Source organism: Phaseolus vulgaris, chromosome 1 (genome assembly GCF_051622355.1).
Source record: "Phaseolus vulgaris cultivar YP4 chromosome 1, ASM5162235v1, whole genome shotgun sequence".
NCBI classification, from domain to species: domain Eukaryota; kingdom Viridiplantae; phylum Streptophyta; class Magnoliopsida; order Fabales; family Fabaceae; genus Phaseolus; species Phaseolus vulgaris.
In genome coordinates, this window is record NC_143498.1 from 52,551,246 (window position 1) to 52,575,059 (window position 23,814).

General features: G+C 30.7%; 3 protein-coding genes across 3 annotated transcripts; 1 reads left to right on the forward strand and 2 right to left on the reverse strand.

The window, feature by feature from the left end:
- Positions 1 to 705: 705 nt before the first annotated feature.
- LOC137814988 (FKBP-like peptidyl-prolyl cis-trans isomerase family protein) lies at positions 706 to 5,599 on the forward strand. Its single transcript, XM_068617977.1, has 6 exons — positions 706 to 902; positions 1,965 to 2,083; positions 4,054 to 4,187; positions 4,265 to 4,344; positions 5,064 to 5,156; positions 5,271 to 5,599. Exons 2-6 carry the CDS (start codon positions 1,975 to 1,977, stop codon positions 5,419 to 5,421), a joined length of 567 nt encoding a protein of 188 aa, XP_068474078.1. The 5' UTR covers positions 706 to 902; positions 1,965 to 1,974; the 3' UTR covers positions 5,422 to 5,599.
- A 2,487-nt stretch (positions 5,600 to 8,086) lies between these two features.
- Positions 8,087 to 12,739, reverse strand: SDIR1 (RING/U-box superfamily protein). Its single transcript, XM_068617976.2, has 9 exons — positions 12,456 to 12,739; positions 11,271 to 11,433; positions 11,071 to 11,125; positions 10,908 to 10,960; positions 10,578 to 10,806; positions 10,297 to 10,411; positions 9,726 to 9,771; positions 9,085 to 9,210; positions 8,087 to 8,417 (listed from the first exon to the last, which is right to left on the reverse strand). Exons 2-9 carry the CDS (start codon positions 11,346 to 11,348, stop codon positions 8,298 to 8,300), a joined length of 822 nt encoding a protein of 273 aa, XP_068474077.2. The 5' UTR covers positions 11,349 to 11,433; positions 12,456 to 12,739; the 3' UTR covers positions 8,087 to 8,297.
- A 2,773-nt stretch (positions 12,740 to 15,512) lies between these two features.
- LOC137814986 (Eukaryotic aspartyl protease family protein) lies at positions 15,513 to 17,326 on the reverse strand. The gene has a single exon (XM_068617974.2). The coding sequence runs from the start codon at positions 17,012 to 17,014 to the stop codon at positions 15,692 to 15,694; it is 1,323 nt and encodes a 440-aa protein (XP_068474075.1). The 5' UTR covers positions 17,015 to 17,326; the 3' UTR covers positions 15,513 to 15,691.
- Positions 17,327 to 23,814: the final 6,488 nt, after the last annotated feature.

A 23,814-nucleotide genomic window follows, 5' to 3' on the forward strand; every position in this document is an offset into this window, starting at 1 on the left:
ACCAAGGTTTTAACTAACAATTATTTAATTTTTAAATTGATATCTAATTAGTAACCAAGGTTTCTATTACCTCAAATAACAATAATCAGTTGTAAAAAACCAATAACCTCTAATACCATATTGTGATACTCAATCTTGCATTTTGTTAGGCTTAATTGCTTTCCAAAAATCTTTTATATATTAATCCTTCTGCTAAAACACGTTTTTCTTCACTATAACAATAAGTATGTAATAGGTTTTTCATGTGATGACAAATGATTATTATTACTTGAGGTGTCATCCTAGTTGAGATGTCAAGTAACAATGTCTAACATGAAAACTTTTTATATATATTATAACCATTTTCATGAAAGTTATAAAGTATTTGAAAATAGATTTGAGGTAGTAAATAAATTAAATTTATGTAAAAGTATTTTACAAATTTTGGCACATATATTTTATATAAATAAAAAATTTAAATTGTTAAATTTTAAATAAATATAAATATAAATTATAAATTATTTAAATAAAAATATAAAATAAATATTTGTTTAAATTATTAATATTATATTTAAAAAATTTAAAAATAAATAAAATTACTAAATTATTTAAAATTCTAAATAAATTACTGTTAGGTATATTCATGGTTATTTGATGATGAAAATATGCTCATTCACTAAGACAACTACACTTAATATTTAACTCCCCCATTCTCTTTCTTGAATGTGTAAAACACGCGCAAGGCAATTTGACAAGCAGTGTAAACCACGCTTGGTTTGCGCGTGGGTATGATTGTGCTGTGGCATTTATTCTTAAAACCTCTGAAGGAGAAGAGTTTCTTCAAACGCATGGCCACTCCAAATTCGGCGCTTTCATCAACTACACCGTTCACTAGCTTCGTTCTTCCGTTCACCTAAAAAAGGGTTAGTTTCTCTCGATTCATTTCGTTCCATTCTTTCGTTGCTTCCGAATCAATTTGTGAGGGTTTTTGGAAAAATTCAAAATCTTTTTAAGTGTATGCATAATGGGTCTTGTGAAAACTTGGCAAAAGATTGCAGATTTGAAGGTTCTGAAAATGGAGAACTTGAATTTTTGTTATCCTTGTTGTTTTATTGAGAATTGGACTGTTGTTTTTCTAATGGTATTGTGTTGGGAATAGATTGCTGAAAAATGAAATGGAATCTAAATTTCGTGATTTGATTTAATTTATCATGGTAAATGTTGTTGATTGTTTTTTTGTGTGACTGATGTTTAGTGAGTACTTTGTTTTATAGTTTAAATTTTCATTTCATATTATTATTTTGCATGTACTTCTGTACTGAGAATATATTGAACCTTTTTATAGACTGTTTATCTTACCAGGGAGGGTATAAGGAAATTTTGGGCCCTTTTCCAACATTTCCCCCCAATTTCCCTAATCCCCATACAAAAATAGTTACAGCAATGCATCATAAACTTGGTAATTTAGCATCTATACTGCAATGGCAATTACATTCAGACAACTGAAGATAGTAATTGAATACTGTCCTTGAGCTTTGGATCTAGACTGGTTCATCTGAGCTCTACTATTTAGTTTTCACAATTTCACGATGCGGCTAAAAGATATTTCATGATCAATTGTTTTATGCATGTTCTTTTGCGCAGTTATGAAATTGATTGACTTTCCTTCCAATAACATTTGGACATACAGAAAGTTTTGTAATTGTAATGACTGTTACATTTTCAAAGATTGAGAGGGATCACCACTAGTTTAGTTCTTCTTAAGATATAAAGTTAACTGATAACTGATCAAAAACTTGGTGACTTTGGTCATTAAATTTTAAATTTTTTGGTCATGCTTGTGTTTTCTGATCAGGTTGTTTGAATTTAATTCTATTTGTTCTGAGAAGTTTGATGGCTTGATTTTTAATACAACCTTGTGAGGTGCATGGCATTGTTCCATTTATCCATGTTTACGTTTCTTAGCTTTTTTGTCTTATTAACAGAGTGCAAACAATGGGTGATGCAATTGATTTGACCAGTGATGGAGGAGTCATTAAGACCATTTTGAGAAAAAGCAAAGCTGACGCTGTTGGTCCAACAGAAAATTTTCCTCTTGTTGATGGTATGTTTGTACTGGCATGGGGAATATTTTGGAACTTGTCTAGTAGTGGACTACAGGACATTGTAGTCTCAAAGCAAGATGCAATATACTCAACACCTTTAGAGTTTTCCTACACAATCAGTCATACTTTTGTAATTTTTATCTAGTAAAGTGACTCGTGGCTTTTAAGGTGCTGAAGAAGTCATTCCAATCATTAATTATATATAGACCTTCTTATTAGAATAAAAAGGAACATCTCTTGTCTGTTATGCATTAACCAATCATATAATGCTATTTTCAAAAGCTTATCATATTGTCTTCATGCATGGTCTCAATTCTAAAATACATGAGAACACATACATTACACTTGCTATAATTTACTTGGATGTTAAAATTTCCCCTTAAATGTGAAACTGTAATGGAAAGATCATGTTGGACTATTACACAGTGGATCGGAATTGTAGGATATTAGGATACTTACAAGGAAAAGTTTAGATATTAAGGCCCAATTTGGATTTGTCTCTAGCTTATGGTAAGTTTTCCATTTAGATATAAAGTGTTTCTCTATTATTGTGAATGGTGTGTATAATCACACTAGTAAATCCTATACTTATAATCATTCAAAGTATAATATAGGGAAACCTTAAAATGACTAACTATGTAGAATATCTCTAATTATTGGTTGTACTTGTACATATTTCCCTAATTTCAAAGATCAAAGTTTACATTCCCCCTCAAGCTGGAGCATACATGTCATGGGTTTGTTAAAAATGTGGTCAATATGAGAGCTCTTTAGGAATTTAGTGAGCATGTCTGCAAATTGATTACGAATAGGCTCAAGGTTTGATGGAAGTTCGACAAGAGCAAGTATCTTGAAAAATTGACTGCGTTATTTGTAGAATGTTTGTACAAAAGAAGTGAAGGACATGAGAGTATAATATTTTGCTCTCAAATGATCAAGCTTTCCAAGATATGTCTGCATGTTCATGTTCTCTAACTTGATGTTCAAGTCAGGAAGTACACTATAGAGAAACAATGGACATTGTTTTGAATAAACTTTCTTGGCCTTCATCCATACATCATAGCAGGCCGTAAAGGCTTAGTACTATGCCTGAAGATTGGGCCAAAAGAGAACCACATGAAGCTACATAAAGAGGCCTCAATTTGCTTCCAACAAGATTACTCAGCACTGAGATTTATAGTAGTCAAATATCTGGATAGCAGTGGGATCAGTGGTACATAGGTGAAAGTCACATCACATGGTACCAAGTCAGAAGAAGCCATGGAGTCAAATAGTTTCAAAAGCCTAAAAGTGGTTTGCCAAAGGAGATACATTACAGGGAGGTGCTATAATACCATGAAAAATTGACTGTTTTGATCTGAGGGTGGCACATGAGATGGACGCGTCAGAGAGAGGCAGCGTATGCTGCACTGTTAGGCAACAATTCTTGCACAGTGGTGATCGTTTGAGAGAGGTGACTTTGATGGACAGTGATGTGTGGAGGGTTGCAATGGTTCATGTGAACAGTGACTGAATCCAAAAAGGAAGGGAAAAAAAAGAAAAAAGTAGCTATGATACCATAAAAAGTTTCTCTGTTGTGAATTGTGTGTATAATCACACGTAAGTTCTTTATTTATAATCATTCAAAGTATAATATAAGAAAACTTAACAATGGAGAATATTCCTAATTATCAGTTGGACATGTTTGATTTCTAACTTACGAAACAAGTTACAAGTTGATATGTACTTATGGATATTGGAGAATATAAAGGAGTGTGTTTTTTAAAAAGCTTATGTGTACAAGTTAATTTTAATTGTGCAAGAAGATTGATTCATTTTTCACCTTGTTTCGTTCTAATTTTTTGGCCTATGAGAAGTTTATCTAAACTAACTATAAGTTTTGATTCTCTATGTTAGAGTGTTTAAAGTTTATTTTCATGAAATGCTTGATTTTTCTGGTTCTCATTTCAATGTTGTTTGTGTTGATCAGTTCATTATGAAGGCACACTTGCTGATACCGGTGAAGTTTTTGACACAACACATGAAGATAACACTATCTTCTCTTTTGAGCTTGGAAAGGGCAATGTTATCAAGGCTTGGGAAATTGCAGTCAAAACCATGAAGGTCTAATAAAGCATACTTTTGATGAAAATGTATTTAGATAATGGTTTTATCTGATATTTATCTGCTAATCTTGCTAGGTCGGAGAAGTTGCAAAAATAACCTGCAAACCAGAATATGCATATGGCAGTGCGGGATCTCCTCCAGATATCCCTCCAGAGTACTATTCCCATGCCACAATTATTGTTAGGAAACATAATTGTTTAACAAAAAAGTTTAAAAATGAAAGATGTTCCTTAGAAAAATGAGAAAGCTGAGAACATGCATTTGTCAATACATTTTTACTCTTTAAAAGGTATAAACCGAAAAACAACCTGGGATACAATTCTATCAGTGTTCCAAGTGTTTTCAATTATTGAATTATCATGTCATGAAATCAGCCTTTGTAATGCATTTGGTAGGTGAGAAATTAGGGGTGGAGGGTGAACGGAAATAAAGTTAGAGTGTTTAAAAGAAGAGAAATAAGATGGAAATAAATTAAAAATGTTAAGATCTACCGGGCTATTTATCATTTATTTCTACTCATTTCTCTATTTCTCTTACCATCTATTATCTATTTCTCTTCAACTAAACATTTTTAATTTTCATTTTATATCTAAATTATTTCATTTTATTTTTTTTTATTTCTATTCACTCTATTTCTCTCCTCGCAAGGCTTCCTTCTCTTGCGTGGTGGGTCGATCGAACACTTACCTAGTCCCATCTGTAGTGAGAGTTTTGTAGCACCAAATTATCTTTATATAACTATTAGATGAAATCATGCTGTAACTCTTTGAAGCTTTGCCTTGCTCCCCATTCTACTAATCCACTTTCACTTTAGCCACAAGAACATGCGTTTACCAGTGACTTCAAATTTAGAATTTTTCATTTACCTTGCAGAGCAACACTTGTTTTTGAAGTTGAGTTAGTTGCCTGTCGGCCAAGGAAGGGCTCCAGTTTGGGAAGTGTTTCAGAGGAGAGGGCCAGGCTTGAGTAAGTAACTTTTTTTAACATTTTACCAAATACATATGCTTCAGTTTGTTTTGGATGTCTCCTTTCACTAGAAATTACCAACAATATGATATCTTGTGATGAAAAAAAAAACAGCGAGCTGAAGAAGCAGAGAGAGCTAGCTGCTGCTGTCAAAGAGGAAGAGAAGAAGAAGAGAGAAGAAGCAAAAGCAGCTGCTGCTGCACGTGTGCAAGCCAAGTTAGGAGCGAAAAAAGGTCAGGGAAAGGGTAAAGGTAAAGCAAAGTAGGGTCTCATAAACATCTACACAACTTTGATATATTTTGGTGACAATCAAATCAAATAGTTATGTATTATCTACTATTCAGCATCTCACTTACCCTTTGGCCAATCCTAAACGATGTATAAATAATTGGTTTTGTCCATCCAGACAACATAAATATGATGTTTGGTAAGATGCTAGGTAATCAGCAGCTAGCAACAACATAGACACCCTATTTCATTCCTTCTGAATACAGGCTACAGCCATGGTTGAGTTACTTGCAACGAAGGGTGGTTGAAGGTAGAGACGTAGCTAAGTTGGGCAGTGAGGAGAACTTAGAATATAGAGATATTAAGAAGTGTTCGTGAGTTAAAATTATTGAAAACTTTAAAACCATGATATAGAAACATTAAACAAGATATGGAAACTACACATTTTTTGTGATTTTAAATAATTTTAACCAATAAAAAGAAGTGTGTTCATAAGAGTAGTTGCGTTCTTAGCATTTTTTATAGATAGATATTTAGCAACACTAGAAATTCTTTAGCAGATACTTAACACTTAATTCTTTAATAATTCTCTCAGAGTTCTCTGCCTTAATTGGCGTTGGATACCTAATTTTTTCTGTGATGTGATATGTTGTGGCTTGTGTGTCATCTTGTATCTGCACCTTTGGTTTAATTTATTTTTAAAATATATTTTGCATATGCATCTAAAGAGAATTTTGGCAAAGAATAATTGTTTTTCCTTTTAACAAAGAAAAACTAATGCAACCTATACGAAAAAAAAATCTGTGAAAGATCATTTTATAACAAATTTAACACTCTTCCGAAAAGATCATTTTAGAAACAATTTTACTCCATCCTACAATTATCATATCGTAATTGATAAAGGCCATATTATTTTTTTCCGAAAGGTTATTTTGGAAATAATTTATTATCATTTTGAAAATATTATTCTCAAATGGGTTTCTAGAAAATATATAATTAAAGCCGGAAGGTTATTTCTGGAAAGCTCTTTTCAATGTTCTTTCGATTTATGCACGTACGACATGCATAGACCATTCTAAAAGGAATTTAACACCTTTTCTTGAAAATCTATTTCAAAATGTAAACGATTTCCAAAAAGTCATTATATGACGATAAATCTCATAATGAGATGTTACAAAATGGTCTTTCTAAAAGAGTGTTATCCTTTTTTTTAATTAGTTTTTCTAGAAGACTGTTAAATTTATGCAACAAAATATTTAAAATATTTACCACGTGTTTGGATAGGAATATATATAGTTTTCCTAGAATTCAAATCTACTAAATTTTATTTGTTTTTCATTTCGAATTGATTCATTTTATAAAGTATTTCATTTGAATAAAATAATTCAAATTTATTATATTTTAATTTTTTATTTTTATTTATTACAGAATATAAAAAAATTAATAATGGATAAAAATAGGTCACAATTTTTCCAACATAATTAGTCAATCTTTTTACTTACCTTTTAACCGTATAAACAAGTTCTTAATTAATATTGACTAAAATAACCCTTGTCAAAGTTTGTTGAAACTGTCCATTAAACATTATAAAAATAAACTTTACCAACTTTGGAGAAAAATTTACATTAACAATATCAACCAAGAAACCCCACAAATATCAACCAAAAAATAACAACTAAAGACGACAATTAAAAAAATCTAACATCCATCAAACAAGAATTCTGGCAACATTGACCTAAAAAACTCTTACCATTGTTGATAGAGAAATAACCTTAGTTCACATAAATGGAAAAATAATCTCAACAAAATCAACGGAAAAAAACTCTTATCAACGTAATTGAAAAATAAATGACTTATATTGGATAAAAAATAAGTATAATTATCGATACAACTCTAACATTATATGATAAAACTCTTACTAAAGTCAATGGAGAAATAATACGTTAATTAATAACTTTGAACAACCTCCAATAAAATATTTTTTTTTGTCTGATACCGATAAAAATATAATCACAATTTTAATTTAAAAGAAATGACCAACATTAGTCAAAAAAATTAGTCTCTTCCAAACCGATAATTTTCCCCTCTAAACAAAGTCATGGACATAACAATGAAACAAAAAAACTCATGAAGAATTTCAAATTCAGATTATTTTAAATAATCAAATTCCTAAAATTTCATTTGTTTACAGTTTTTCTTAAAGCATTTCAAAATCCTTATAAAATTAATCACCCTCTAAAAGTTCATTGAAATCGTCATTTCATATTCATATGGTTATTTTAGGGGTCCCTGGAGAGGTTCCTCGTGTAGGAAGGAAGAAATAACCTTGAACTAGGCATGGCTGGCTGAACAGATGACTTGGTAAGGTAACAAGTACAAGTAAACATCATGAGTTATTTATTATTAATCTTAAATAATATTTATACTCCCGCTGTCACTTTATATTTCATTAATTTTTATAATAAATTTATTGTGATATAAAAAGAAAATAAAAAATCTAATAAATATTTTATGTTTTAGTTTATACATAAAAACCTTATAAGATCCTGTTCATTATAAATTAGAGAAATAGGATGAATAAAATAAATTACCTTGTTTGTCCCTTATAACGCAGTATCAGTATCCTGGTTGAATTGATATTTAAGCACTGCGAGACACAAAAAAGGGAGGGGAAGAGAGGTATGGTAGCAGTAAAGAAAAAATTGTGCAGATGGCGCTGGGTTAAGCACAGACGCCGAAGAAATATAAGTAGAATAGTTGTTACACGGTATTCTGCCGTTCTTCTGATCCCTACACGTCAGGGGGTAATTACACCAATACTAGTTAAAAACTACTACTTTTGATACATCACGACACTAAGTTACTGCTGTAGATTTTAATCACACGTCCATAAATAAAAATTAGACGATGTATTCAAACCATGTCTGCGATATCATTATGTCCATTGTCACTCCACCCAGATCCAGCTCGAAATTTACATACAGGGCATGTACCTTGTTGGCGCAGCCATGGATCGATGCAACTAGCGTGAAACTTCAAAACATAAAAACATAAACAAGGTCTCAGAATCATTAAAACGAGATTAATACAGAATATCAACTATCATTTCAGTGCATGTAGAATTCTTTGTCAAGAGAATAGTCAACAAATGTCCCTAAATAAATAACACAAATGTTTATCAAACATGCTCGTACTGATATTTACTTTCCTAAAATTGCAGATGTTTTGCTTCACTACTACCAAAAGATAATGTTTAAAACATGTTACACTTCTTTAAATGTGTTCAGATTTTAAATTGGAGAAAACTATCACTGGCATGATATAATTGTATCAAAGCATATATTACATAAAATGTATTGCAGGTGCTTCTCCCATGGATACACAACGTTAAATGCTCAAATTCATAACGGAAATCCACATCAACGGAAGTTTTCACAATATAAGCAACAACCTACAAATCCAAGTCAATAGCTGAAATTGACAGGATTTCAACCACATTTTACTTAGAAAATGGTGTTAATTTAGATATAAGAAAAACCTTTCTTTCTTCTCATAAATTCAAAATGACTCTAACCTTTTTTACTTCTATATATAAGAGAATCAGATGACAATAGCAGATATGAAATGACACAATGAATCATCAAACAACATGAAAAGCTACTAGACCAAAAGTTACAGATTACTAAGTTATGAAACAAACCTGATGCAAGCAAGGTAAGCTACGCAGTACTTCACCAACATTAACTTGCTCCAAGCATACACTGCAAGTGAGCTCATTGTCAGAGGCTTTCATGCTCCCAACAGCACCTGAATTATCTTGCTTCTTCTGCCACAAATGAAAAAGAATGAAACATGTAGATCAACACACTAGCAGCTCATAAAACAAAAATTCTACAATTTGACCGAAAGGAAAAGATAACAATGTAGAACAACAATGATAACCATGTCTTTGCCCTCAAGTGAGATGGGCTACAACGACCAAAAAATGCCATAATGTTTTACAGTGAATCATGTCTGTACTCTACAGACAAAACAAAGACTTACAATGTAGACGTTGCATATTCATATGATCCTTTAGTCATTTAAATCACCAAAAAGAATTGAAATGAATAGACAAATAATAATGATGTAAAGTGATACAATGCTATCCACAGAATAACACATCAGCATGAGCAGTGACAGCACTTTCCCATACTGTCAAGAATATCATAGGAAAATTACAAGAAAAACAAGTAGAAAATGCACCCAAGGAATCAATGAAGTTATCATGAGAAACTTTGAAATTCACTTGTTTAGGCCACATGGATGGAGGAAAAAGTAAGGCCCAAATGTAGACAATACCTCAACAGAAGTGGAGGATGATGCTTGTTGCATTGAGGAACCACCACTGTAAGCAAAAGCAGCTTCTTGTCAAATAATCAAATACTAAATTTATTTACTTTGCATATATACGCTATCTCTAAATGAGGATGTAAATTCCCATTTCAATTAGAATTTCAAGTTAATACTAATAACTGGCAGACAAAATTGTACTGGACAGGACATTTTCACATGTCAACAGCTAATAAAGAAAATATGGTTTAAGGTTGTCTTCAATAATCATATAAAATATGGTAATACACAATAATCATAAGCATCCCAAATAGCATGGCACTGAAATACCAGTGCTTCCTTGTCATCATTCAGAATATATTATTCATAATCAGAGCTATCATAATTTCAACATGGCCTTTTTTTATATTATCATTACACTCTTACCCTCAAATGTATCCACATATTTGAAATATTTGATTAATAACATGCAATAGAGAGCAGTATTTTTTGCCGCATCACACAGACAAGAGCTGTTAGTATAAAATATTAATATCCATTTGAAGGGAGAACATAATAACAGATCTGATTGATTAATTACCTCTGGGGACCGGCAACCTTATATTTGTGGACTGGAAGAGCATTTATCTCTTCCTCGGTCATGGAAGGTGCAGTAGAAACATTATCTGAATCCAAAGCTCTCAAAGTTTCATAATCTGAGATTGGAAAGAAAAATCTGTATTCAATATACTATATGAAACATCTGAAGAGATTAAAAAACAAAAATTTACTATACTAGAGATCATTTTCAGAAAGTTCTAAAAAATTTATGAGTAGCAAAGTAGCAATTTATATCACAAACGACTGAAAATAACAACAAACCAAGATCATCAAACTCCCGGTCAAGAAGTGCAAGCTGAAGTCTGAGACCCTGCAGACGCCCTCGACTTGCAAGTGCTATTGATGGTGGCATATGCAACCTCAGTTCCGTGTGGCCAAGAATGCCACTGGCTGCTGCTGCATGAGCTTGGCCCTGTGCTTGAAGCTGTTGACATGTTGCATACATCCTCAACATTGTTGCCATCAAGAAAACACCAAGCACCAGCCAAAGCTACAAGTAGAGATAAGAACTTATAAACCAAATGGATAAATTAATGTCATTTTTTTCATTGAAAAACTTGCATGCCTACTTTACATACTACAGGACCTTACCAGAAAATTTGGGGACATCTGGTGAGAGTTCAGTATCATGAATAACAGAAGAACTGAAACATATAAACAATAAGACATAAATGGGACATTGAAGGAAAATCTATTGGGAAAAATAAAATATTAAAAGAGAAAGTGATGAAGAAAACATAATGTAACAACAAACCTGTCACGAGAAAAGTGAGTGAATTGGAATTACTAGGACGTGCTGCATGGACACGCTGGATAAAATATTGGAATCAGTATGAAGTTTTAGACTTTCAGTTGATGTTTTATTCATAGAACAAGAAAACACAGAAACAATAAAGCATCGCACGTGTTAGCTCCATCAAAAAATTTATACAGGTGCAGATAATGAGTACATACCAATGCTCGCCTCTCCGGTATAAATCCTGGAAACCCATTTTCAAGATCTGCTCTCGTTCCTCGAAAAACAAAACTCATGGCTCTATATGTTTGAAAACTTGAATTAAAACTTCACAGGTTTGCTAGAGTTGACAAAAAACAGCAACTAAAACCTTTGAATATTCTGAAATATCAAATAAAACCATGGTCAGTAGACAATAAATCAATTAATAGATAAATGCTAAAGAATAAAGTTCGATAGGAACAGAAAGGAGGGGAAGAATGAAAATTTACCATGAATACCATATAATTTTATCAAGTATCAGATAAATCAAAAGAGGCAGACAGACAGACAGAAGGTATCTAACATACCACATCCTGACCCTAACAGGATCATCCCTAAAATTGGCCAATGCTATAAAATATTATCACTTATCGGAAATATTCATCATAAAAACAACATTACTACAAAGGAATAATAAAGGACCAAGTTTGGATCTTGCTTAACAATAAATAACTATCTAAAGCACAATAACTCATATTTCAATTTTCAAAGTAATCCGTGAACATTTTAAATGTTTCCACTCTCACAGAGAACATGATCCTAAAATATGCTTCCGTTATTCAGTTTATTTAGTGTATGGAGCATTTGTGAAAAATTAAGAATCATCCCAAATACGTCATGAAAGAAAATTTGCCAGTTTTAAACTTAACAGAACATGATTCATTCATTCCAATATATGTCATACCATCCACCGGCTCCAATCAAGGATAACATAAATCGACAGAACCAGTCACTAGGCTTCCACTACTAACTCAAAATCCATTTTCCACAGGAAAACACAAAACACCAGAGCCGCGGAGCCAAATCATTTCCAAGCATTACATACAATTACACAATTTTCAAGATTCCAATCCAATGGAGATAAACAAATCAAGGATATAACGTCGATCAAGAATCCACACAACCGTTCGCTACGCCGTGGTCATTTAACGGCATCAATGAAACCAACAGCAAATCCTCCAACAACGTCAAATAAAAACCCTAGCTCAATCTCGAGATAACATTGAATCGAGTAGTAACAAGAAAGAAACGCTCATTCATAATAATAATAATAACAACAACAACAACAAAATCGGCAAAACATTTCAGGTGATGAAAATTTGAAAACGGAATCGCGTGGACAATGAGAGGTAGAGGGTTACCGAAATTGGCGAGGAACGACAGCTGAATGTGATTGGGGGTTGTGATCGGAAACAGCGTTAATCCGCTTTCGATCACAAGACAGTCGGAATTGGATCTTTCACCTCCCGATTCGATTCTTTGCCGAAGATCACGAGAAACGGTGATATAGTTTTCTCTTTTTCTTTTCTTTTTGGATCTTTTTGTATTATGGTTAAACAATGGTCAAGTCTGTGGTGTGTGGTAATCCTCGCGTATATGCGTCCATTCTCAACATTTTACAAATTAGAGCGATAAAAAAGTGAAGAAGAATAAAATACGTACAAGATAAAATAAGTAATGTAATGGACGAATAAAAAAAACACATTATAAAATAAAATAAATAAATAAATAAATAACACTGTAATAAATTAACAATTTTAAAAATAGTATTATTTACTCTTGCATTCATATTCTACCACATTTACTTCGTCTTTTTTAAGATACTTTTATTTATTTAAAATCATTTTAGTCAATTTAGTGGTGATGAATTTAAATAATATGCTAATTACAATTTCCGTAAGACTATTATCAAAAAATATTTATTTAACAAATAAATAAAATCGTGTATAAGCAGAATAAAATTGATTAAAAGAAGTAAAGAATAAAAAAAAGTATATAATAGATAAAGAAAAAATTAGTAAAAGATAATTTTTTTAGATGATTACAAAGTAATATGATGTATACATAAAAAATAACTTAAAATGTTTAATTAAAATAACAAAGTTCTCTCTCTAAATTATATATTTTCATTTTAACCATAAATATTTTTGTATATAGTTAAAACAATGATTTCTTAGTTTTACTCTCGTATAGAAAAATATTTTGTAGGGATGTTTATAGTAATATTAACACCCGAAATAGGTGGAAAATTTAATAAAAATTAAGGGGTAAAAAATGATTCAATTATGACACAAATCAACTTAAAATATTTGAAAAAAAAAATCAATTAAGAAAGTCCAACTGTAATTCAAGCAAAAAGTCTACATAACTTAATAGATTAAAATATTAAATAATATAACAACAATAATATATTTTTGAGTAAATTATTTAATTACCAATTTTTTAATTATTTATTTTCGTTGTGACATGTATGATCATCTATAATAACATCAACTAAAATAGCATCAAACCAATTGAACTTATATTTTAACTTGTCATTTATAATTTCTTTTATGTTTTAAACTTTAATATTAATAATTTTTTTCATTATTTGAGAGTATTTATTAATAATTTTACTGTTAAGATTTAAGTGTGAATTTGTCTCACGTGGTGTAGGAACATGTTTGAAGAACAATATATAAGAAATAGTACATGTTTTAAAATTTTAGATTAGAAGTGATTATTTTTAATTTTTACATTAAATGTTCATAGTTTAATAGTTTAATGATGCCGAGTTACCCAATGTTTTCCCAAGAAAAAATAATCTAATTTGGTGAATTTGCATTATATATTAAAATTTCATGTATTAAAAATCTTTTACAATACAAATAGATAACCACATTGCTCGAACAAAAATATGAATATTGAAGAAACTCGCATTTGAAGATATACATGAAAAATAATATATAACAGAAAAAAAATGTCTTAAAATTTTGAGTTAAAAGGGGTGTATTGAGTTTCTTATATAAAATATTTTGATTGATGTTTAATTAATTTAATGGTTTTAAAATATAAATCAATAAATATCAATCTATTTTTTTAATATTATATTGTTTATAAGATTTACCTTCGTAATGTTACAGTAATATCACTTTATTTATTAATTTTTAATAAAATATATAATAAAATTATAGTTATAAAAATAATAAAAACTGACAAGAGTTAAAAATCAACTAAAAAAATTAAAGCTTCCATTTTCTTTTAACATTTTGATATAATTGTATCATTTTATATTGATCATTTTACAATGATCAAATTACGCTAGCATCCATATGATTTATTCATATTACACCTGATGCGTCTGACATAAAAAAAAAGCCCTTAACTGTTAATTTTTTTTACACCCTAAATATTTTCATCTTATTTTGGTACCAAACCCATTTTTTTTATCCTTCCCTTCATAATATTAAATACATGTTTTAATGAATACCTATTATAATATATTATAGTTTTTAAAATCACATCTAAAATTCGAAAAACGAGAAACAACTATTTACTGTTTTTTACTTTTAATATGAAAATTTAAATCAAATATGGAAAATTTGAATCTAAACTAAACTCACTAAAAATACCTAACATCATTTATATTTCAGGAGATGATTTTTTTTCCGTAAATTCTCCTTAAACAAAAGTTATCATCCATTTTTTTTCTTTTATCATCAAGGATTGTTTCTCCAAATGGAAGTTCTTGGACATTCTCCCCACCAAATCAAGCATAAAATTTATAAAACTTCCATAAATGTGCAACATTCATCAATAATTATATTCTTTTTCAATCAAAATATCTGAGATGTAAACTTATGTTGACAATTGTAGTATTTAATTATGAAACTATTAATTTCTGTAAAAAAAAAAGCATTATCTTGATCTCAAAATAATGTTAAAAAGCATGAAACTAATTTTTTTTACAAGAGATCATATGTTAGTGTAATTAATTATTTCATATTTAGCAGTTAAATGACTAAATATTTATCAAACTACCTTAAATGGAGTTAAACTAAAAGTGGTTATTTTTTTCTAGTATTAACATAATGTTTGATTATTTTCTAGCCCCGAAATGATATATATCTTTAAATAAGAAAACATTTTAAAACTCATGCTATTAAAATGATTTGGTCACTTTCTAATCGATTATATTCCATTCTATCTTCAATATTTTATCATTTTAAATACAAAAGTAATCCTTAGAAATCATTGTTATATTACTTTAAAATCACTCAAAAGCCAAAACCATTGAATAGAAAGCGCGCAAAACATATTCTTACCAAACTCTGTTCACTTAGTTGTAAGTAACTGTGACGTTAAGTTACACCATTATATGCCCTACCAATACTACATCTCTACAGAAAAACCTCTCAACAAAACTTCATCATCACAAATCACCAAACTCTCACTAAACTCTCACTGCCATTAACAAATAGTAGGATCTAAGAAACAGTACAACTAAACTGATATCAGCACAGGAGTTAGTGTAATTAATATAGATTTGTTGCGTTAAACAGTGAAAAAATAACTACAGTGTACATGAATCATGAACAGTTATAGCAGAATCATAACACTAAGAACTCATGCCAAGTCTTCGACTCGCAAGTTCACACCTTGTGTCAGCAAATCCAACTCTTGAGTTGACCAAGTCAAACTCCATCCACACGTTCTGCTGATGATGGTGCCCAATCACATAAGCCTCAATTCCCAACAAATCTGAATTCCCAAACGTCAAACAATACACATCTTTTCCCATTGCCGCGTCATCACCCACTCGATACAGTAGCCTCTCCCCGGACACACCCATCTCCGCCCCCTCAAACACCATTGTCACGGCGGGCACCGTCGGCACAGCACCCCCTCTGACCCGAAAACACAAATCCATCGCTCCTTCAAACACAAAATTTTTATCTTCCAAAAGGGTCAGCACCCCTTTCGTCTGTTCCAAAAACTCGTTCTTTAGAGCAGTGTAAACCGACCCGAGAAGGAAAGTGAATTGGGTACCCGAATCCACCATTGTCTGTCCCGCCCCAGTATGGTCCGGCGCGAAAATTGACTTCGGCACCTGCAATGGCTTTGAACCGACCCGAATACCCACCAACCGAACCGTGTATGCGACCCGGTCGAAGTAGGGTAATGGGGTATTCATCTTCACCAGCGGCGTGTACTTCAAAGGACCCAGCCACGTGAGTTTGGCGTCGCCGAAGAGTAACACGCCGGAGGCATCGTGGCTGGAGATGCAGTACGAGAATTTCGGAAACCCCATTTGCGTAACAAACGAGAGCGACCCGCGGTTCATGCCCATTAACCCGGTTGTTTTGGAATCTTCCTTGGTGTTGGAGCTGAACCCGGAGTCCATACAGCCGAAAATAATACCGGGTTGACCCGAACCGGATAAGGAGAACGTGTCAGTGGCGAGGTTCCCCTCTAAGGAGGTGGCGTCAGCGTATGAGACGGTGGCGTGGCAGAGCTTTGCCGGGTCGCAGGAAACGGGTATGGAGAAATCTCGGGTCCGGGTGGTGCAAATAGGTGAGGTGCAGGGTGTTGGAGTGTAGGAGGAAGAGAGTTGTGGGTTGAAGATTGAGTTAATGTTTTGGTTTTTTTTACAGTGGAGCCACGAGAGTTCGCTACCTGTGTCGAGGACCATGGTAACGCTCTGTGGGGGCGTGCCTACGGTGAGTGAAACGGTTAAGGTGACGTTGTGGTGGAATGAGAGCTTACGTGAAGAAGGAGTTGGAACAGAAACAAACCCATGTGAGAGTGTCTGGGATATTAGAGGCAATATGAGAGGGCCTTGGGGTGAAGAAGTTGTTGTTTGGATTTGGATAAAAACAGTGAAAAGGGTAATTGTAAGAGGAGGAAGATGGAGCAGGAGGAGGAGGATATTGGAGGCCATGTTGTGTTGTGTCTATTGATTTGGTTTACCTTAAATTGGAGGCTTCAAACTTGAATGGAAATAATGGGGAGAGAGAAAGGTGAAGGATGTGTTTCCTGCGAGACAGTCACTATGTTGTTGTTGTGTGGTGGGAAAGTGTTAGAGGTACACACATTATATCTCTACTCTACTCTTGAAATTCTCTTATGTAGTTGGATTCAACTTTGAATTGTGTCATGTCACGACATGCAGGTGAATGTGTACAACTTTCACTTTGGCCCTTCAAGATGTGTGGACTGCATAAACTGATGTGCTAATATATTTTTATCTGCATATTTCTTTACACTTGCCTTTTAAAAAATGGTGTTGTTACATTATTTTCATTCATACTCCATTCTGTTATCTATATTATAGTACTATGCTCTAGTGTAAAGTATATCTTTTGGCCATAACCAGCTCTTGTAAACACTGATGCTCGTTGATTAATTCTATTGTTGATGATTAATTTGAAAGGTGAGGCAGAGAAAAAGAAGGAAAAAAGTTAGATGCTAGCAGGGCTTTTCTGAGGAAAAAGGTTTCACTTTAGAAGGTATAATCAGACATAAAGAGCAGAGTTTTAGGAAAACCGGGAGAAAAAAGTTGAGCTTAGAGATAATAAAGTGGCCTTTGACTCTGTTAAAACTCATTGTGTATTTGCATCTAGATGGAGACACCTATTAGGCTACATGTTCTATGAGTTACTGTTTTTTTGTCAATTCAGGGCAATATGTAGTTCAACTTGATTTGGACTTGCTTTTGATTGGTTGTTAGTTGAGTTGGTGATAATTTACTGATATTACCAATTTTTTATGTGTTCAGTAAGATTTGGTTACACAGTTGTCGCCAGAAATGAACCATTAAAGTGATTGATTCGAGAAGATGTTAAGATGAGTTCTGGTTTAATAGTCTTTTGATTCAGTCTTTGACTAAACTGATATGATTAGTTATAATTTTAATGACGACACTGACTTTTCCCTTTTATTGGGACTATGAACATTTGATTTTTTCCAGACATCACCACATTGAAATTTATGCACTTTAATCGAGATTATGTTTCTATTTCAATAACTTCAACTTCAAGAGCATAGAACTTATCAAACTTATTTCCAAGAGCTATATTTTTTTACATTTTTAAAATTTTATTCTAATTAAAAAAATTATAAAATCTACATTTTGATGTAAATATAACTTTTCATAATATTTTTAAAATTTTATGACACATTTAAAATTATGAAAATTCTTACAAGACTAGTGTTTTAAATTTTAAATCTAATTACAATCCATGCATTAAAAATATCTTAACAGCAATAATTTTTACTTTAAACTATTTTAATTAATGATTTAAGGGCATTAGTTAGATTTTTTTTAGTAAAAATTATTATGGGCATAAAAAGGTTGAGACTTACGTGTATGAGTTGTATATGGTATGATCATAATGACTCCAGTTTTAATTAAGTGAATGTGATCCTTTCTAATAACTTTTTCTGTTCACTTTAATCATTGTTGTTTTCTTTCTATCTTCTACACAAGACTAAGAATATTTTTCTATTTTCAATCAGACATTAATGTAACTCTTAATATGAGTTGTTGAACTAAAAAATCATTATAAAAAAATAGTTTTTTTTTTCACAAAATCATACAATTTGGTTGGTGCTTCTACTCTTGTGATTAAGTTCAAATTTTGTTACAGCTAGCAGTTTGGTAGGCAATTGTGATTAAGATTTATGCCAATTATAACTAAATTTGCTATCCGAATGAGAATGGGATATTTAAAAAAAAAAACTTGCATAGAAAATAATTTATTTGAATAAGAAAATTTAAAATTTATAGAATTATATATTTACTTATATGTACAAAAAAAATAATTTTTATCATAATTTTTTTTATATTTGTTTATTCTTTTTGTGTTCTTTCTTTTATTTAGTTTGAGTATTTTCAACTCAATTTTAGTAAAAGTAGCTTAAAACTTAGTATGTGTACTGTTAAGTCAATTTTGGTTATGTGTTATTAGTTATACGTCATTTTATCTCTATTAAGGTGTTTTGTGTCACTAAAGTTTTTCATGCCAAAATTTATCATCGATATTTTTTATCTGATCTAACTAAGGTCAAACACAATTTTTTAATTGTTATCAACTAAGATTGTTTTAATTAATCAATCATAATTGTTATTAAAAAATAAATTAAATTTATCTTCTATTATCATAATGAATATTCAGTCATAAATAATACATATTATGCTTATATTAGAATGAGTTTTAAAAAAATAGAATCTAAGATGAGAATTGGTATCAATCAATATAAATTCAATTAGGGCAACAAAGTCAACTTTGGTCTTTCCTTTGAAATTTGCACATAATGACATACCCATATCTCCAAACCTATCAAACTCACAAATTTCAGTACTAACTAATTTGTTTTTCTAGTAACATATGGCCAAATATTTGGTATTAATTTTCCAATACCACTCGCTTTATGCCATTCCATTAAGTAAACCGACACAAAAACTTACCTTAATTTCAATTATGGGTCAAATGAATATGTTGGCATCTTCTTTGTTCTCATATGTGGTTTTGTCTTCATAGCAGAACAATGGCTGCAATCTTCTTTTTCTTTAAATTTCTTATCTGTGTTAAATTATTAATCAACTATATAAGTATGCGCGTGATAGATACTCTATTAAATTATACTATAAAGTTGCCTTATAAAAATGTGTTTTGTGATAATCAAATAATTAAGATCTTTTTGAAAGCATAGAACAAAAACCCTAATAAAACCCTAAAATTGTTCTTTGTGAACTATCTTCAACAAGAACGGCTAAGAAAGATGTTGCCATGCCAACAAACCCCACCATAGAATTTGAAGTTGGAATTTAATGAAAAAAATTGGAAAAAGGGTTGAAAAGTACAAGTTATCATCATCAGCTTCACCGCTAATTTTCTTGTCACTTTGCCGGAGAAATGCAAATATTTTCTATTACAATCTTGATCTTTGAAAACTTAATAACATAATTTAATTATTACATTCATTTAATTATTCATTTTTAACATACAAATTACTCAGTGCAACTTTATATTTTTACTTTAAAAGAGAACCATATTAGTTTTAAGTTTGAATCTCATTATTGATATGGATTTTTTTATCAGTAAGTATATTTAATCGTTTTTTGAAGTGTAATATAGAAAACCTAATTCATCAATTTTAATAAGATTTTTATTTTTAATAATCTGCAAAAAAAAAAGAAAGAATCTATTAAATACGGCACACGAGAATAGAGGACAAAAGGAAATTGTTACGCAATAGGTGGCCTTAATTTGAATGCAAACACAAACGTCAATTTTCGATGAAAAACAACAACAAAAAATATAACAATGAGAGAGAAATTTAACAAAGAGAAAAAGGAGCTAGTGACGTGTGAACATAAGTTTTTTTATACAAAACACAAAAATGCTAAAAAAGAAGAGACATAATTTTAACTATGATGATGACTGAGACCATCTTGGTTTCTGTGTTTGAGAGATAAATAAATAAAAAATAAAAAACAATTAAATATGATTATGGTATCAAAGTATAAATATAATTATTGACTACTTATTTTTTAAAACGATATATTATTTGTTATTTGGTGAATAAAAATGCTTAAAAGGCGCATCACTAGAATAATACACCAATCGACAAAGAAGACACAAGCTCAGACATTGCTATTGCTACCCCTTATTTACTATTTAAGTTCGCAAGCTTTTTTATTTTATTTTCTACTAAAATTCTTATCAGATAAACAAGTTTTAGCCATATTTTTTTAAGAAAATTAAACACAATGAAAAAAATTTACCAAAATTGGTTTTGTATAGAGTTGTGGATTCAAAAATACAAATTGAATAAATTTTCCATAGGGTTATCATTGAATATCAAGGAAATAACAAGTCATCATTCGATGTTTTCTAAGAAATTTAATAAAATAATACAAAAAAATAAGTTTTCATTGTGTTACTTTTTGGGAAAAAAAAATAACAAAGGAAAGTTTTCATTGAGATTTTCTTAAGAAAAATTTAAAAATATAGCAATTACAACACGATTATACAATATTAATTCTACTCAACAAAAATATGATTCAGTCGAAAGTACTTTTAAAGTAATCTAGCTAGAATCTAAGTCTAACACTATAGAAAACATACAAGAAATATTTAGTGTTTTTAAATTGGGGTGGCAAAATGAATAATCTATTGGTTTGTTTGAACTATGAGTCCAATTAGTATTTTCAATCTATTAATCTATTTTGATCTATCTCGTTAAACTAGCAGATCAGAGATAGGATGAAAGAACCTGTCAGTTTATTTTCTTAAATTAAACATAAAATAAAAAATAGTTTAAAAATTAATTTTTTATATTATATTATATTATATGAGTGATGTAAATATGGTAACTTAAATAATTAATACTTACAAATTAAATTTTATTTATTAATTATAATGGAATAATAATTATTTTAATTTATTCAATTATAGATATTAATTAGTTAAGTAGAAAAAATATTTACAGAATTATAAAAAAATTAAAATTACAAAACAAAAAAGGATTTAAAAAATATTGATAGAGTGGTTGATCAACTCGCAGTCCATCAGAACAAATCAAAAATTTTAACCCAATTTGCCATTATATACTACAAATTAGATAAAAAAAAAAAGAAGATGAAATTAACCCCCCTTTTGTCACTCCTACTTCCAAACTTATTAAATGAAAAATTTATGATTTTTTTTAAAGTTGATTTTTAAATTATTAATACATTTTAAAAGTTTAACATATGATTTTTTCAAACAGTAGACTTTAGTGATATAAAAACAACTTAAAAATTATAATTATCAGATCTTTTGTATCCTTTTCCAGTCATACAAAATACAAACAAAATAAAACCAACTTTCGAAGAATTAACTTATGCTATACAATTTTTAAAAAGGCATGTATCACTTTCATAATTTTTGAAACAATATATATATTTTTTAAATGTGAATTGTAAGGATTGAGAAAAATAGTCTTAGAGTAAAAGTGGTAAAATTAAAATGACATCTGAATATTTTATTATTAAACTTAAAAGAGCATATAAATAGAAATTTTGTTATTCAGGTTTCATTTTAAAAAGAACCACCATCTCTCTATAAAGTTCTTTTCCTTTCCTCTCTCTTCTCTCTAAGATTCTGACTTCCTCGTTCATCAGTTCGACGATCAGAGTCCACCATCAGGCTCCTGGCATGAGTACTACAAGATTGTCCGATCAGAATATCTAATAGAGTAAGTTCATTTTTGCTTTTTTCTTTGAGTCAAATTTGGAACTTGTTAGGTTGTTTTTTGTCCTTGCTTGCATGTGACCCTTTTAGCTTCAGGATTAATATCTGTTAGCTCAGGGTCCTAGTGATATAATTAGATTTTTTATTAGGACTCTGTGTTACAGGTTAAGTTACCTTTGGGTTCTTGATGGTTTTGGAGCTCTTAGTGAATATCTTCTAATTTCCAGGTAAGGGAAGTTAGCCTTAATTTCCAATAGAACACTAGGTTAGAAGATTGAAGGTTAAATTTGATATATGGTTGCTGTTATACAATTATAATGTTGTTGAGTATTGGTTGTTTGATGTTGATTAGAGCAATTTTAGCTATAGCAGGGTCTTTGTTAATTTGGGTGTTCTCTGGTGTGTTTTCGATCAACCTAAAATATTTTCGTTCAAACCAAAATTTCTGGGTGTTCTCTGGTGTGTTTTCGATCAACCTAAAATATTTTCGTTCAAACCCAAATTTCTGGGTGCTCTATGATGTGATTTAGATCAACCTAAAATATTTTCGTTCAAACCAAAATTCTTGGGTGCTCTCTGGTGTGATTTCGATCAACCTAAAATATTTTCGTTCAAACCAAAATTTTGTATACATATATGAATATTGCTATTTTATTATTTTAGCATAGTTTATTTTAGATTACTATTGTTAAATAACTTTTTGGATATATTTGGATTGTTAGAAAATTTAAATTATATATTATGATTGAATGGTGTATCGATGTGTTAAATGAAGTGTGCATTGATTTGAAAGTGTGATCTAAGGCATAGTATTTTCAGAAAAGGAAATACCGTGTTGAGATTGTTGTTAGGGTGTATTGATCTGTCAGGCCCGTAATGAGACATCATGACTCTACTGATATAATGGAATCACATAGATGAAGTTATTCAGTTGGTGAGAGTCGATGGAGGTTCATATGACTTTGTATGGGGTTTGAAATATAATCTGGTCTTTCGGGTCATATGAATTTACCCTATCATACAAGATAATGAGATATTGAGATGTTTATGCGCATGGTTGTGTGGATTCACAACGAGGTGCAGGTCTCAGGATTCTAATTTCAATACACGAGTCTTCCGAAAGTAGAGTCAAGTGTCTATGTGATATGAGTCAGTGGAAGTCTGACATGTGAAAAATGAATATTGAATTTTAATAGACACTTGATGATTTAAGAATTTGTGTTGATTTGAAAAATGGTATGAAACTTAATCATTTATGTTTATAAATTTCAAATTGAAATTTTATATAGAATTTTGTTTTATATAGCTAGCTTACCCTGTTATTTGTTTGTGTTGTTTCTTGTGATGATAGTGTATTTACACGGGAGCAGATGAGATTGCAGGTAATAGAGCTCATAAGTGAACAGCAGAAGGATTAGATAGATTTAAATTGAATGCTTTGCTTTAATTTGTTTTTAAACTTTTTGAATGTATATATTAAATTCCTATGAGGAGGGATATA